Source organism: Lepisma saccharinum, chromosome 5, assembly GCF_977018435.1.
Source record: "Lepisma saccharinum chromosome 5, izLepSacc3.1, whole genome shotgun sequence".
Taxonomy (NCBI): Eukaryota; Metazoa; Arthropoda; class Insecta; order Zygentoma; family Lepismatidae; genus Lepisma; species Lepisma saccharinum.
In genome coordinates this window covers 73314364-73332318 of record NC_139233.1, presented here as the reverse complement: position 1 = coordinate 73332318, position 17955 = coordinate 73314364, and the positions used below count along the sequence as shown (strand labels likewise).

The 17955-nt window shown below is 40.3% G+C and overlaps 1 protein-coding gene across 1 annotated transcript in view; it reads left to right on the top strand.

The window, feature by feature from the left end:
• The window catches only part of LOC145988070 (ATP-binding cassette sub-family C member 4-like), an 85300-nt gene that overhangs the window by 44595 nt on the left and 22750 nt on the right, over positions 1–17955 (top strand). Inside the window, exon 2 of the mRNA XM_083122907.1 lies at positions 14784–14894. Coding sequence (XP_082979033.1) covers positions 14784–14894 — 111 coding nt within the window. The remainder of the gene's footprint in view (positions 1–14783; positions 14895–17955) is intronic.

Genomic DNA, 17955 nt, shown 5'->3' with positions numbered 1-17955 from the left:
AAGCCCTACGAAATGAACCCCAGTTCAAAGGGGGAAGGGAAAGGGGGGGGGTGATGGACGGCGAGGTTCATGCAGTTTATGGACAGCACCAAACGTTGTCGTCTGCCAGGCCAGTGTTCTTTAAAAGTCATTTGTATATTATAATTATTTTACGTCACTTTTTTGCCACTTTTGGCTTATTATGAATGCTGATTATGTTGTATGGATGAAGAGACAAAAAAAAAAAAAAAACGTCTAGGCTGACGGGACTCGAACCCAGAGCATACGGTGGCGAGCTCCTGCAGTCAACCAATCAGCGTACTCGCTCACAGACTACAACCTTTAGACAGAGAGTATGCTTTAGAAGTGGGTGGAATTAATCTTTTCATACCATTCCGCTCAGGAAATTACGACAACCATTGATTGAAAATATAAACATATTTTAACTGGCGTTAAAAGTGATCTGTAAGAATATCCGTTTAACATTCATATTGGTTGAAGAATAGAATTTAATAGGTTGGTTGTTATAACTACAATTAAAACTTTGTTGAAGAGTTTGTTTCATGTTATAAGATTATAATTTATATTATTATGATAGTATTGGAGGCAAGGCGTTAATTTTCAGCCGAAAATTTCCAATCGGTTGTTTGACGAATGGGCTAAAAAACAGAACACTGATCGGCGCAGAACATGTTGACCATTCACATCTCTCCAGTAAAGCTCGGATCACCCTCCCCCCATGGTCCGGTCAAGGTTCGTTCAATCGCGCTCAGCTCGAGGTCCGGTCACGATCGGGTGGAAATAATATTTGACCGGAGCGTGAGGAGGAGGAGCTTGACTTTGCGAAGCTCGGTCATTGATGTGAACGTCTGATAGGTTCAGCCCCGTTGCAAAGAATACGTGACCAAGTTTTGAGCTAGAAGATGAGCCGTCAGAAGGCAACGACCTATTGTAACAACTGAAAAAAAGGCGAGTAATTATGAAATTGATTGATGGGGCCATTGAGCAATAAAATCCCACAATATTTTCCTCTCAGTTCTGTTTTTAAAACATTGGTCCAAATATGTGATTTCAAGAACCTGACTTAAATAAATTTAAGAAGAAAAAAAAACTGACCGAAACAACCAAATTACAATTAGCAAATGAAAGAAAGTTAAATAGGGAACTAACCACAAGTACGATCCGTAAACACTAGTTGTAACTACATTTTTTCATCTCGTTGCATCAATTAAAATCCTTAAGTCAAGAAGCTAACCTATTGGCGGTCATATTTTCCCGTACAACCAAGTTGTCATTTTTGTGTGTGCAAAGGGAAGGGAGGTGGTGGTTGGTCGAACCTCTGCCAAGGGAAAAGTCATTTTTGATAAGTGGCCCCGAATCAAGATTAACAACGAACTTGTTCTTCGTTTAAGGAAAACGATACAAAATTACTCCCTATTTTTTTTTTAAAAAAAAAAGTCGAGGAAAGCCACGTTCCACACGATGCGCGTAACAATCGGGTCCTTGAAGCTAGGCTTACAGCCTGCTGTATATTTGTCATGTGTTGTGTGGGAAACTTTCTAATAAAAGAGATGGTCAACAATGTCGATGTGAAACAATGAGCCCGAAATTTTTTATGTCGAACCTAGATCGACAAAGTAGTGTTACCATTGCTGACATTTACAGTTTTGCACATTGTACTTGCAAATAAACGTTTGCCGATTTCTAACCAAAAGTATAACATTATATTTATGATAACCGACCTCCTGTCAGAGTGGTTAGCAGAGCGTGCTACGCCACCAGGTTCGAATCCCGGCCTGGGCATGGATGTTCATTGTGATGTTCTTTCATCAATTTAATCGTATTACCATTCATTCTCATCCTCCAGATTAGTCAAAACTGGCATAAAAACGAAGTAAATCAACCAAGTCAATGAATCCCCGCTTTCACAATTACTTTTCTTCTTTGTCAATTTCTTCTAATTAACGCCAGTGCTGCAACAGCCAAGTCCGTTGTTGAAAATATCTTAATCAGTGTAGTTAGCACAATAGACAGGCTTTTCATACAGAAAAATTCGTGTACTCTGTCTGGAGGAAACCAACACCAGACACGCGTTGATCGTATCTTGACGGAGCGAAGCGTGACCGCTAGTGTGGATACCCTCTGACTGTGAGCGGAGCTTTAGGGAAGAATGAATGACCCGAGTGTTGCTTGAGCGTAGATGTGAATAAAGCCTAAACGCTACAGTTGCGCTATACGGGACGCGCTGTGCTTTCTGTGACGTCACCTGTGCTGTTTGGGTCTGTGATAACGACAAAGATTTTTCTGATTTGATTTATTTTATTTTCCTTCGCGTTTTGTACCTCTTGGCTAATTTGCGAAGATGGGGATGAGTGATGAAATGATGAAATTGATTAATGGACATTCACAAACAACCAAGCCCGAGCGGGAATCGAACCGGGGACCCTTGGCTTTGCAGCGCGATGTGCTAACCACTCGGCCAAAGAGTCCGGCAAGTGGTGTTGAATTTCCAAAAAATGAAGAAAGAACAGTAAAAAAATCAATAAATTATTATATGTGGGCCTATGAACCCCGCCCCCCGCACAGGGAAGTAAGTTTCTCGTACGGCACGGGTAAGAAAAGTACATCGGGAGACAAGTTTGGATGTTAGTACCTATCCAAGAGAAGAAAGACAATCTTATCATTGAAAAATGTGGAATATTTAGCTCGAACGAATGAATATTTGTAATATTTAATATGTATTATAGTTTTATTTTCCCCATACTATTAACATTCTTCATACTATCCGTGAATGATTTTTGAGTTGTTAAGTTCATTTATACAAAGATAGGTTAATCGGGACTGAACCTACATTTTTATTTGGGATCCGAACAAGTATGTGCCCTCTCACCCACCCCGGGTATCGAATCTGGGAGCTCTTGATTACAAGGCAACGACGTAACGTTTACCACTATCACTAATATTTCATTTATACGATTTTTCAATTTAATGTTGCTAACAAAATGTATTTTTTCGTTATTGATATTATCATTCTTCATAATACTCAGTCATTGTTATGTGCCCCTACGTGCGCCCCTATATCCCGCTAAATCCGCCAGTGTATCAGTCGACAGCACCTATCATTGCTCTGTGTTTTTCTTTAACCCCCTGGCTATGCCTGCCGTGGTTTGTCGACGAGTCTGCCCTCTTGCGCCTGGAATTAGAAGCTAAGACACGTGGTTGGGGACCGTTAGCTGATTTCCCTCTCCTTCCGTCCTTGTCGACCGTACACGCATGCGCACGAACCTCGGAAAGTAAGTGCATCTGACGCTGTGTATGGGAGCCCGCCATCTGCAACGAATTCTAACGACCATAACCGTCATTTGTGTATCGCGAAATTGTCAAAAAAAGCTACACTAGCGCCACATACCCCCCCGTCCCGACCCTCAAGTTTGTGTATCGTGGTTTGTGTGTAGCATATCCGAGGTAAAAATAATTTTTCGCTGGAAACAATTTTCTGGGCTATTTCAAGGTCGTAGAGTCCAAAAAATTGGGAGAGCTTTCCGAGGTACCGTCATTTTTACCTCGGTTAAATTTTTTACCTCGGAACGTTGGTGTTTAATCTCATGGGGCACCTCGGAACAACGGATTTGCGAACTCACACACACACACAAGGTCTGTCCCAAAAGTAATGAGACTAATTCTGGAAAAATCGTTTCATTGAAACTACGTTCAAATACAGTTAATATTCTTCAAAGTATCCTTGAGCGTCCATACAGCAATTCCAGCGTTGCTGCCACTCTTTGTGGCAGCGCAGGAAGTCTTGACCTGAGATGCCTTGCAGAGCACTGCTTGAACTTTTTCAATCGTCACAAAACGGTGTCTTTTCTGGCCGAATTTGAGCTTCGAGAACAAAAAGAAGTCGGTCGGGGCGAGGTCCGGCTTGTACGGTGGGCGGGGAAGCGTTGTCACATTTTCTTGGCCAGAAATTCCCTCACTTGCAGCAATGAGTGATATGGCGCGTTGTCGTGGTGGGAAAACCAGGCGTCTGCGATCTCAGAGCGGACTCGGGAGGCTCTTTTTCTCAAGTGATCGAGTACTTGCATGTAAAATTCGGCAGTATAACTTTATCTGAGATTAATCTCACACTCAAACGTCGGTCAGAATCCAAAAAAGACTTCACTTGAATCACATAGTCGGCAGTTCTGGACGTTGATGCGCGCCCTGAGTTTTGTTCGTTCTCTTCGTCTTCTCTACCTTCTTTGAACGCCTTGTGCCACCTGCACACTTTCGTTAATGTGTTCTTCCCATAGGCTTGTCTTAATATTTCAAGCATGCCGGTAGTGGATTTACCAAGTTTGACGCAAAATGTTACTGCTGATACAAATTGCACTGTATTGTCAACCGTTACGCGACTCTAAAACAGCTTCTCACTTTGCTGGCAAACCGAATGCCGGAATTGCTCAGAGGCAAAAGAGTTGCGTCAGACTGAAATACCTGACATCCCCAAAAAAAACCCTGCCCAATAGATCCATCCACCAACCCTTCTGACTTGCCCGCCAAAAATGGTCTCATTACTTTTGGGACAGACCTTGTACATGGACGTCTGGAAGGGCGGCAATGGGGGACTACGCCCCCCCCCCCATGGAAAATGAATGTCCATCTAAAAATTATATATTTCACACATAATTTTATTTCAGTCACAGTAATATTTGTTGATTGTAAATTCATTAAGAAACATGATAATTTCAAACTGAAATAGTGTTTTTTGAGGGCCATCACTATTATGGGGAAGAATATGCCTCCTTTGCCCCCTGAAAAAATTACCTTCCTTGCACCTCCCTGGAAAAAATATCCTGCGGACGTCCATGACCTTGTGTATATATATATATATATATATACACACACACACACACACATATATACATACATTCACATATATAATGTAAGTGTGTGTGTGTGTGTGTGTGTGTGTGTGTGTGTGTGTGTGTGTGTGTGTGTGTGTGTGTAATTGACGAGGGACGAGGTCCTCCAGCCTCCTCTCGCCACTCACACTACGCAACCCTCTCTGTTGGAATACTTTTGCGTAGATTGCTTATCATAGCTGTTATTTCGCCAAGAGCGGTAGTGTCCCGTTTAGGATTGGAATATGGAAGAGGATTCGAGTATTTGTAGGGAGAAGTTTCAAACCTTGGTGCCTATTAATAAAACCAAGGTGTGTGTATATATGTTTGTGTTTTCTAAGATTATTATACTTGAGGAATAAATATAATAAAAGAGAAGTATATACAGAATATGAATATAAAATATAACAAACAAAATCATATGTATGTTTGACCAGTGTTTCCAAATTTTCTAAATTTACTTGTATATGTTAAGGATTTGTTTGGTGCTGATACTCAGCTTGAAAATCTTACGAAAATTTATAATGATAAATATAATAAAATACTAACTTGGAATATATGATATTAGCTAGTAAATTTATTGAGTAATATAGGTCCTTAGACCTTATGCCTCCCAAAGGAACAGGAGTTGCAAGTATCTGGTCTTCCAGAAGTAGGACGTTCCAAAGGCTTCTTCTTATTTTGCTTTCAAGGAATTTAGGCTATCTTTCTTCTTCATTAAGAATAAATAATGAATAATGAAAGAGAAATTTTATATATATTGAATAATTAGAACATACCAAATTATAAGTCCTTAGACCTTGAGCCTCATAAAAGAATCAAATGAAATGGACTTCCAGAAGAGAAGGAAGTCCCAAGGGCTTCTTCTTCATTCCATAAGGTTGTGGTCATCTTCTTCATTCTTCTTAATGATTCTCATCATATCAAAGTTCACACTATACCAGTTCCCAAATTTCCATTATTCACTTCGCTTCCATACATAGTCAAATCTTGATACAACCACACTTAATTCCACACTATCAATCCGTTTCACAGGAACGTCAATGTCCTCACAATCGCTAATTACTTTCCAAAGTCACTAGTTCTTCGAACTTGCACTGCCTTTTTAGGATTTTATATAGAACTTCCTTCGATTCAAGGCGGTTGGTTCATTTTGAGTCTGTCCATTTTCTTCGGTCTTCTGTTTTGACGATGCGATCTTCTTTTGTCTGATTCGGCTACTTCTTCTTATTCCAACTTCTCGGATGGTACTTAATGTTGAAGTCTGATTTCCAGAACTAACTCGAGATGCTGATTTGTAGTCCATTTCTTCTAATGACGAAATTAGTCCAGCCAGTCTGTTAATCCTGCCGAAGGTCTTGATGCTATGGATTTCCTGTGCCAGTGTGACCTCATCTAGACTCTGCCTCAATCGTGGTATCAGACTATAAGAATACTTTTTACAGCTGACTATTGCATGTTCCGGTGTTCCTTTCACCCTACATGTTAAGCACTGATCCTCATTGCTAAGATTAAATCTTCGAAGATAAGTCCTATATGGGCCATGACCCGTCATGAAATGGACCATACCCCTACCTGGTTTGAAGAAGGAAAGTTTCATATGTATGTATATATACATACATAACATTCACATATACCGCGTGAGGCACCTAAAAGTACCACCTGAAATAGCGAAGAAACCCGAAACAGTAGCGATGTGAGGTTTGCGGGAAACAATAATATCAAATAGGGCTCGTAAATCGGAGGTATGGGGTGGGTCGAAAAATATCGACAAATGGGACATCTGGAGCAAAGTCATATTTTTTAAATGGAACGGTATACAATAACATGCATAATATAAAAGAGCACACGCAGAGAAACACAACGCCGTTGGTCTCATGCATCTACTGCACATAGGAACGAAGATATGGGCATGTGAAAATGTATGTAAACAAACTAACAAGTGGCCCACTTGACCGTCAGTACCACGGCATGTAAGACTTCTCAGGTGCCTGACAGAACTGTCTTTACGCAGAGCAAGTTTTGATAGCAGGTCCACGAGATCGTGTTAGTTCATAGCAAGCAGTCGTAGTGGTAAGAGCGAAGATTATGGTGTTCACAAACATAGAAAAAACGGACATGATCCTCATTTATTTGGAATGCCGAAAGAATGCCTCAGAAGCCTACCGTGTGTACGCAGAGAGATATCCGGACAGACGACAGCCATCTCGACGTCTGTTTGCTAAGTTATTTATTAAATTAAGAGACACCGGAAGTGTAACACCAAGAGCACGTGTGCGGAAGAAGCCAACTACAGGTGAGGCAGCTGCAACAAATGTTCTCGCCGCTGTTGCTGTGAATCCGCACGTTAGCTCCCGTGAAATTGCCAGGTATGCTAGGATGAGTCAGCGAAGTGTATTGCGCATTCTGCACACACACAAGTTTCACCCATATCATATCTCCCTCCATCAGGAACTTCACGGGAATGATTTTGTGGACCGTGTTCGGTTTTGCACATGGATGTTACGACACGACACACCCGATTTGTTACTTATCCTCTTCACTGACGAGGCAACTTTTACCAATCATGGAAATGTCAACCTAAGGAACATGCACTATTGGTCGGTGACAAATCCACATTGGCTTCGCCAAGTGGAACGCCAGCGCCCATGGAGTGTGAACGTGTGGTGTGGTATAGTGGGTGAACATCTCATTGGCCCTTTTTTTTATACAAGGGACACTGAATGCTGACCGATACATACAGTTTTTACAACATGAACTGCCTGTACACCACTTTAGACAAGGAGGGAAATGTGGTACCAACATGACGGGTGCCCAGCTCACAGTGCAAGACGCGCTACAGCATGTGTGGAAAATACATTTCCAAATCGTTGGATTGGACGTGGAGGGCCTGTCAAATGGCCGGCTCGTTCCCCAAATTTGCCACCGTTAGACTTTTTCCTGTGGGGAAAGCTGAAGGACATTGTCTACCGGGATGTGCCAACAACTCCAGAGGATATGCAACACCGCATTACTGCGGCCTGTAGGGACATTCCCTACGAGATGCTACAATCTGTGCAACGATCTTTGCGTGGGCGCCTCGTTGCCTGTATCGCAGCTGACGGCCACCACTTTGAACACACACTTTGACAGGTTTTCGCTTCTTACGCAGTGGTTCTTCGACATACTGCCATGGTCATTTTCATTATGCTGTAACACGGTCAAATACATGGGGCTGACGATGTCTACTGTATTTTTTCTTCCTTTAACACGTTCTGTCTTCATCTTATCCAATGGCTTCCGACATCTCATACTTGTACATGCCGTGGTACTGACGGTCAAGTGGGCCACTTGTTAGTTTGTTTACATATATTTTCACATGGCCATATCTTCGTTCCTATGTGCAGTAGATGCATGAGATCAACGGCGTTGTGTTTCTCTGCGTGTGCTCTTTTATATTATGCATGTTATTGATCGTTCCATTTAAAAAAATATGACTTTGCTCCAGATGCCCCATTTGTCGATATTTTTCGACCCACCTCATACCTCCGATTTACGAGCCCCATTTGATATTATTGTTTCCCGCAAACCTCACATCGCTACTGCTTCTGGTTTCTTCTCTATTTCAGGTGGTACTTTTAGGTGCCTCACGCCGTATAATGTAAGTGTGTGTGTGTGTAATTCTTGATCTCATGTTGACAAAGTCACATATAAGGGCCAGTGATTCAAAAGTCCCTGAACATCCCCTATAAAACGTAAAGGACTTAAGCTGTGTAAAACTGGTCAAGATAGAAACAGGTTATGTTTAGGAGGAACCACATTGGTGTGTTCCAAGCGGACGTTCGCCATATTGATGGCCGCCATATTAAGTTCAACTCAATTTTTTTAATGGGAAGGAGATGATGTGATATATATATATATATATATATATATATATATATATATATATATATATATATATGTGTGTGTGTGGGGGGGGGGTGCGTGTGTGTGTGTGTGTCACTATTTTCTCACACCTGGAAAATTATACATGTTACAATCATGCAGTTAACTTTTTCCTGATTAAAGATAGGTTGAAAAACCTTCACCAGTGCATTTCTCGTGAAATTCTAGCCTGATTTGATTGTCGTCTGACCTCCACGCGGGAAACCCGGGGTGGGTGATCTAAGTCGGAATTATTCCGGCGTTGTCCCCGCGACTCTAGGGCCCACCCGGCCACAAATCAAATGGTACCGGGTTGGGGGGGTAAAGGCGGCCGCAGCTTGGTGCTGATCACATCACCTCCAAGATGGCTGACATCGAAAATATGTGGGATCCTACCCACACATACCCTAAGTGTGCCTTCATGCACAGCGAACTTTAACTTTACCTTTACCTGTAAATATTGTATTCGTTTCTGTACCCCTGAGCAACTAAGTTCATTTTTTACATACACATATACGTACCCTCTAGTATGTCAATGGCTGAGAGCCCCCCCCCCCCCTAAAGGCTTTATTGTCTCCGCCCCCCCTCCCGCACTGCGGCTTATAGATCTGGCACTGCTTCTGGTCAAAGGTTCTTTTGTTTCTGGTCGCTCTTCCACTTGAGAAAAAACGTCGTAGGAGAATAGTTACTGCTTCTGTTTTCCTTACAATTGCCAAAGTTAAATGTTTAAGAAGAAAAAATGTATGGGCTCGAAATTTGCTCGAAAGAAGAAATGGTAATCACGTTGTACTGAACATGCTTTTTAATTAACTTCGGCATGTATTCGTACATACGATTCGCAGGATTAATTGATTTTAAAAATATTGATTTTCAATTATATAGGGTAACTTCGGTGAATAACGCCAGGCGGGAAACAACGCCATTTCAAAGTTTCAACTCTGAAAGCATGGACGCATGTAAAGTTAAGGGGTGACTCACCGTTATGCGATAAACAATGGTGCCTGGTAGCATTGCTGATAAGAACGGATGCCATTGTCGATCCTTCATTTAAGAGAAACACTTTGAACAGTGTAGACGTTTGAGTTGCCTTTTGAGGAAAAAGGGTCCACATTTTCATCGCGCCGACAAAGATGAGTGTTTTTCTATTGTAGGATTAGATTTTAAATGTTAACAATGTTGTACGTACACAATACGTTTATTACGTAAGAGAATTATGTGTGTACGGTTTTCATGGTCGGTGTCGTAAGTTTAGAACAGTTGGTTAAACTGCAATCTGTTGTTTCCGGAAATAACGCCATCATCGTGTCGGGGAATAACGCCACTCAAATCAAACTCAAATTTAAGGAAATGTTGATTTCGAAACTAGGTTTATCCTTGCTCAGTTACTTTCGAGGCGTACAGATATTTATTCTCGATTAATTTCCTCTTTCAAATGGCGAGAAAATGTAGAAATATACAGGCCAAATGGTCAGTAGATGACTTTAGGCAAGCTATGGCAGCCGTCAAACAAGGAATGAAGATAGCATGTGCTGCACGTTTGTTCCAAATTCCTCGCAGAACTTTGAGGGACTGGGTATCGCGAAAAGACAAAAAAAGACATGCTTTTTCTAATAACTTACTACAGTAATTATTTTTCCTAGTACAGTTTAGTAAAGAAAATGTGAATGTTTTATTTGTAATTAAGATAATGTGAATGTTTTACTTGTAATTAAGAACATGGCGTTATTACCCGACAGGTCTGGAAATAACACCATTTTGCATTAACACAGAATTTCGTATTTTATTGCTTTCCTTATAACAGTGCAATCCATATTTTATTATTACACAATACAGGAAAGTTCATTCTCCTAAACATGTAAGTTTCATGTTCCTAACAATAAAAATGTATGAGTTATAGAACAAAATGACCAATTGGTGGCGTTATTCACCGAAGTTACCCTATACCAAAACATTTAATATAATTGTAATAATACAGTAAAGATTTTCATTATCGAGTAATCAAATCTATCGCGTATGATCTTATTGCTATGGATAAATTCCTAAATATTAATAAGCACGAATGTATTTAATTTCTTCTACATTTTTTTTTATTGAGCAACAAACAAAATATACCACACAATCAGGGATTGCGACTGAAATTCATTTCAGTTCGAGTTCTGGTTCTGGTCAGACTGAATCACTCCTCGCTTTATCAGTTCTGGTTCGGCGCTGCAGACCGAAATCGGATAGGTAATTCGAACTCGAACTCGAATTGACCCGGCAATTTCTACTCCGGCCCAGACGAACCGAATCTCGAAGCTCCTCATGCATTCTGGTTTGCAGCACTTCAGAAACCAGTTTCGGGGAAAACAGTTCGACATATCGGTTTGAGATAACAGTCCACGGCACGGCGGAGGTGAGTTTTGGTCCGGAATAATGGTTCGAGCGACTGATATTGGCGAAACTACTGCAGAGAATTGGTTCGACCTTCGGAATGCCAGAAAGCTGCGAGGAGCGCGGAGGAAAAGTGATTCAATGTGTACAGAGGACAAAAGACAAAGCCATTTCATTCGAAACACTCGCTGGTGCAATGGTTGCCATATCTTTTTTATTTCTTTTTTCAAGATAAAAACTTGAAAATCAATATGCTGGTTATATGTGTTACTTTGAATATACAGTAAAACTTCGTTAATCCGGACTAATGGGGGGATAAGTTGACCGGTTTAACGAAAGTCCGGAATAACTGAAATAACCTAAAAGAACAGTAGAAAGTGGATTAAAACTCCGTTTATAGCAACAAAACACGTTTATTATGGTGTTTTTAAAGGGCGTAGGCCTAAATACACTATACAGTACAGTACAAAGTCTGCGGGAAACAGAATTTCATCAGTGGTTTACTGCCTTTTCTTTGTGAAGTTCTCTTGTTGACTTCTAGCCACATTTAAAACCTTGCATTCTGCTTTTTTTTTTCCTTTTGCCTATCCGGCTTATCGGGATCCGGATTAACGAGGTTTTACTATAATTAAAGGGGAGAGTTTAAAGTAATTGAAGATGAAGGGTGCCAATTTTAACCTTTCAGTTTTTGAAGGCACAAATTTTAAGATCGGAATGATTGTTATTTTTGCTACCGTCAATAAAGACAAATATAAAAGTTTTTAATAATTGGAAATGCTGGGTTGTCATATCTAACCTTATTATTTTTAAACAAGTAAGTTAAAAATCTGTGTGCTGGATATTAATGCTACTGCATATATGACTAAATAGGGATATTTTACAACACCAGAAATGCAGGGCTGTCAAATTTTGTTTTAACCTATATGCTGGTTATAGGCCTATGTCCTACTTTGAATACAGCCTATTTTGCAAATTCTAAATTATATATAATGTTGTTTTTTATATTTTTAAAGCTATGAAGTTAAATGAGTATTTAATGGTTATTTATGCTACTGAGGAAACGATTTATTCATTTGATTCATTGATTGTTGTTATTTTGCGTCACTTTTCTGCCATTTGTGGCTAATCGCGACGATGAGGATCGTAATGATATGATGAAGAAACAATTACAAAGAATATCCATGCCCAGGCCAGGATTCGAACCCGGGACCCCTAACGTCGTAGCACGGTGTGACATCCACTCCGCAACGGAGACGAAAGCAACGAAATACCAAAGATAAAAATACAGAAATGTCGGGTTGACATTTTTAACATTTTAATTTTTGAAGCAGAAACCTGGAAATCGATATGCTGCTTATTTATGGAAATGTGGTTTTAAGAAAATTGGGACAATTTGGAAAAGACACATACAATGTTTAACTTTCTGAATTCAGGAAACTGGAAACGGTGTACTGCTTAGCTATTAGAAATCTAACCAAATTATGAAATGTTAAAATAGAAAAATGGTATGGTGTTGTTATGACTAACTTACTTGAAAAGTAGAAACCCGAAATATGAGTGCTGCGAGAATATGGCCTCCCCGATAGCAAAGTGGTAAGGTCTTGTAATCGAGGGGTTACGGGTTTGATACCCGGTCGAGGCACAGTGGTTTGGATTCCACATAAAACTGTAGGTCCAGTACCGATTAGCCTAGCTGTGCATAAAGTGGACTTCTAACAAAAACTCGAACATGAACAGAAAAAGTGAAATTGAAATGTATACTTAGATGAACGGACAATTGATCAATGTTAATTGCAATTACACGCAGAAACAAAATACTCGATTTTGTTTTACACATATTTTTTGCAATTTCTTTTTTCTGTACTGCTTCATTCTCTTCTTGAAGAGGTTTAAATTAAAATGATTTCCTTCGTTTAATTGTTTCTATGATAAGCCTTCCATGATTTCGAACGTTTCTGATACATGGAACTAACGATAAAGAGTTTATGTACTTGTATTGTTTGCAATAATTCTAGACAGCTTGTAATTAAGATTAACCGAGAGTGGTTCGAAATGATTTCTTCATTCGTTTTCATTTTTCAAATCTTTGAATTCTCATAGGTCACAGCTCACAAGCACGCATAATACGGATACATATATCCGTATACGGATATATCTATGTAAGAGAACACATCTTTTAAAATGCTTCTTGTTAAGACGGAAAGAACGGAACAGCATGCATAAGTTTAAAAATGAACACCCTGGGCAGAGTTGGTATACCATAATTCGAAAACAATTGGCAACACTGGATCTGATTGAAAATGCGACGATTTGCCTGTGCGGATGAGAGATCATTACGGGGTGTAATACACATTGCCCCACAGCAAACCTTGCTTGCGATTGCCAGACATTCCACTGCGGTTTCCTCCCTCTTGCAAGCAGCGCAACTCAACCTGCTAGCCGATAGCAATAACGTCAGTAACCTGAAAGCAACAAATCACGAAACAAAGCAGCGATCGTGTGTGTGTGGGAGGGGGGGGGGGGGGGTATGAAAAAGCCTTCAACCTCGTCAGGCAGGAAAACTGATTTCTTGAACTGGTTCACATTCTATGCCACACCGCTCAAACCCGAACTAAATATGATGTGTTTAATTACACGAAGACTGAAACTTTAAACTGAACCTAAACATTTCGGTACTCCCGAACTGAATCTTCCTCTCAAAAATTTCATTTCAGTGAACTGTTAATGTGCCTCGCAGTAAACCAGTTCGGGGCACCGAAACTGAAATATGTAGAAGCCAATTCCAGTTTGAACCGAAATTGAACCAAAATTCCGCGCTCACTTCCGCGAGACGAAACTTGCCTCTGCCGTTTTAGTTCAAGTTCACGAAAACTGAAAATACGTCGGAATCAGTTTTTTTTTTTTTTTTTTAATTTCGGTTCGATTTCAGTCGCGATCCTTGCACACAACGAACACTTTGAGTATCTCTATCCATCAATTTCGGTTATTTTACGTCGCTTTTCTACCTCTTTGGTGAATAGCGCCGATGAGCATGAATGGACACACACAATGATACAGCCATGCATACCCAGGCTTCGAACCTCACACCTCAAGCTTCTTAGCGTTTCACGCTAACTACTCCTGGCACTGTGGGTGATAATGGCAACTGGGGTGTATCTCGAAAATTTCAGATAGCTAAGTGGGTCGACTGGCATCTCGTTTGACTCAACGAATAATTTTTGTAGGAAACATTTTTTTCGGTTGGATTCATGGTTTTTCGAATGGACATCAATAAGTCTCTGACATCGCAACAGCGTAAAAGTTTTAAAACGGAGAAGAAATCTGAAAAAGTTTTCACGTAGTAACATGAAAACGTTTTGGCCGAACGAAAAAGCATTTTCAAAATCCATCTGCGCTTCCCTAAAGGGGGTGTCCACGTTGTACATCGAAAATTTGAAATGGGAAAGAGGGTTGAGTCACATCTTGTTGGATATGTCTCCTAATTTCAAGCCAATTTTATCATACAAATTTTGAACATGGCCCATCGCATTTTAATGGACGCTCTAAAATAAATGTATTTGAGTATTTAAATTCCTACTAACATAGTACAACAACTGTTTCTGTTAGCTTGTTAAAGACTCACCTTGTTCTTATTGTTTATTTCAGCTGGCTTCAGAGCCTACTGTCCCTCGGTCACAAGGAGGGGCTGAGCCTGGCGGATCTCTATGGCACCCCTCCCACAGACTCGTCAGCTCATCTGGGAGACCAGCTGGAGAGGTGAGTAGCTGCGTCTTAAAGTTATGGTAAAACCATAGGCGTAACTTGGGGCATAACTTCGGGAATAATTCAACTTGGTGCTTTAACTTTGGGAGGGGGACAATAGAAAAGTTTACCATCCCTTAAATATAGCGTCCAGGACTAACTTGATAAATAACCATTACATGTACGAAATCATAACAATTACTCTTCATTATTACGCTCCTCATTCCCCAGGAGGTACCCTTCATAAATATGATAATTTGCGGGACAGTGTGCCCTCTCTCCCGCCGAGTTATTTCGCCCATTAGTGAAGCTATACTGATCGGAACTCCAACTGGCGGTTAACCTTGATGGCTATTTCTGGCGCTCCTGTCCCCCAATCATTTTCGGGGGCGTATGGTCCGATGGGTGTCAACAAACTCAGTTGCGAAGTAAAAGCTGAAGGGATCACATCGCTCTCCCGAAGCAACGTTGACAAGTGTATTTCTGATGGTGCAAGTTGTCTTTATATGGCTGTGTATCAGCCTGCATTCCGACCTGTGGGTGGTCCTTCCGGAAACTTCATCGTTCAGAACCGCGTGTGCAGTTGTACCATTAACCCTCGCTGATCTCTGGTGCTGACAATACCGTTTTCCGAAAAGACTCTTTCTCGATTTACAGTACGTTTGGCAACATGCTGTGTATCCAACGCTCATTTGTTTCGTCCAGCGAACAACTTTCGGTACCTTGTGACTCGAAAATGCCCGATCTCAGTCGAAGAAAATTCCACTGATCGCTGATTCACTGTTTCCAAGCCGCCACTTGGAGTAGCGTTCAGTTATAGTCTTGGTTAGGGGCATCGATTTCGACGGAAACACGAAATGTGATATTTATTAATGTTTTGTGAAAGGCGTGAGAGTGAGGCACATTTTCCTGTCACACCTTTGTCACGAAATGATCCGAAACCTAGCGTAAAGTACTTAAGAACTCGAAATTTAGACATTTTCTTAGGAACACTACGTTTTCCACAGTCTGGATTATCCTGAGAATTATGCAAAACACTAGAACTTAGATTAATTCTGCTGCAAAATTTGGAATGGAAAATGGACTTCTGGGTCATTTCATGTCAAGGTGACCTTGAGTCTTAATTTTTGAAATTGAATTAAATGCTATAACTTTATTATATCTTAGGGATTGTAGCTTTCCTGGCGACGTGATTCGAACAAGTGTTCTCGGGTTACCAGCCACGTTAAGTCGATGTTGCCATTTGGATAAAAATTCAAATTAAGTTAGAAGGTATTTCACATATTATTCGCTTATTTTAACTTTTTGACTTACTGTTGTTTTGTATTATGTCCCACCCGTGAGACCACAAAACAATTAATTTCTCCTACAACTGATACATTTCCCCTTCAACTCCACTAGAATATTAAACAGTCAATTACCTTCTCTCTTTGTCTTAATAATTTATTTTTCATAATTTGAAAATTCACAGAAATTAAAACAAATTTCTTATTAAGTAAAGAGGCAGTGTTTTGGGAGTGGAAAGAGGGTGACATGTAAATATAATCGAAAACGACCGATATTAGTGTGGTATCCATAGTTTTCGGGGTCGCTAAGATGAATAGTGACACTCCCAATGCCGTTCAACTCCAAGACACCTCTGGCACCCCTAGGGGTGGGGGTGGGAAGGGGTTGACATGTAAAAATAATCTAAAACGACTGACATTAGTGTGTAATCCATAGTTTTCGGGATGTCTAAGATAAATGAAGAGTGACACTCTCAATGCCGTCCAAACTCCAAGACACCCCTGGCATCCCTAGGGTTTGGGGGTGGGAAGGGAGTGGCATGTAAAAATAATCGAAAACAACCGATATTAGTGTGGAATCCATAGTTTACGGGGTCGCTTAGATGAATAGTGACACTCCCAATGCCATTCAACTCCAAGTTCATTTAAAACTATAGTTAGAATTCATTATTTTCCTGTCTAATAGAAGATTGGTATAAATAAATACCCGGGCAACGCCGCGCAATTTGGTAGTAAGTTTATAAAAATCACAGTGTCCAGACCTACACAGGCAACAAATGTTTTCTGTTACCAAATATGAAAGCTCTGTTTGAGCATGGTAAATTTCACAAAATTTCCATTTAAGCTACCAAAAAATACTCAAAATACCTGAAATGTGTTACATGTTTAGAGCATACTTGGCAATAAATAACTCTGCCGGCAGTGGTAAACGCATTGTTACCTTCTACCTACTGTTGGAGCAACATGCCGTTACTTCTTCTCTCTTTTGGAATTTATTGTCACTTCTGTAACACACACACACACACACTCGCAGATTTATCAACATGTCACATTAACAAATAATCAATCAATCCTCAAATAATGCGACCCCAGTGTTGTCTCTGGAATTTGGGAATGTGACTCACATCTATGAAAGGTCGTTGGTTGATGAAGGGGTGGGTTTTCTCTATGTTCGCAACCTGACCACCTACAACGCTAAGAGATGAGTTTTGGAATATTCTTGACCCAACTAGTGCCCATGACCAGAAAGTAGGATATTTTTTTAATGCTGACATAAAGAATGGGGGAAAAGAAGTAGAAAACTTGAAACGGACAATTACATGAAAATTACTCCCAATATATTCAAATTATATGCACATTAAGCTAAAATATTCTCTAACGTCTCAAATATGCATTTATATGCACTATAAAACTTTACCAGATTAATCCACATCACGTGAAATGGATAAATCCGTTGAGAGCATATGAAACATGCAAATATGCAAAAATCCGCCCCCTAGTAATCCCCACAAAGTATTTAATTACGACAGCGTGTCTAGCGAAAGTAACGTTTTCCTTAGCTTTACTGAACAGTATACTTGATCTGCCCCTCCTCCCTAAGCAGGGGTGCCCATCACTCAAGACCGCCCCTAAAATTGTTCATCAAAATCTTTCTAAAATAGTGTGGATGAATACGTAATAATGATGTCTATTTGAATGAAATGCCATGTTAAACTGTCCATATCTTTTAATTCTTCGATTTTCGAAAAAAAAACCCTAATGCTAGCAAATTAATTGCTTAAATGTAGTAA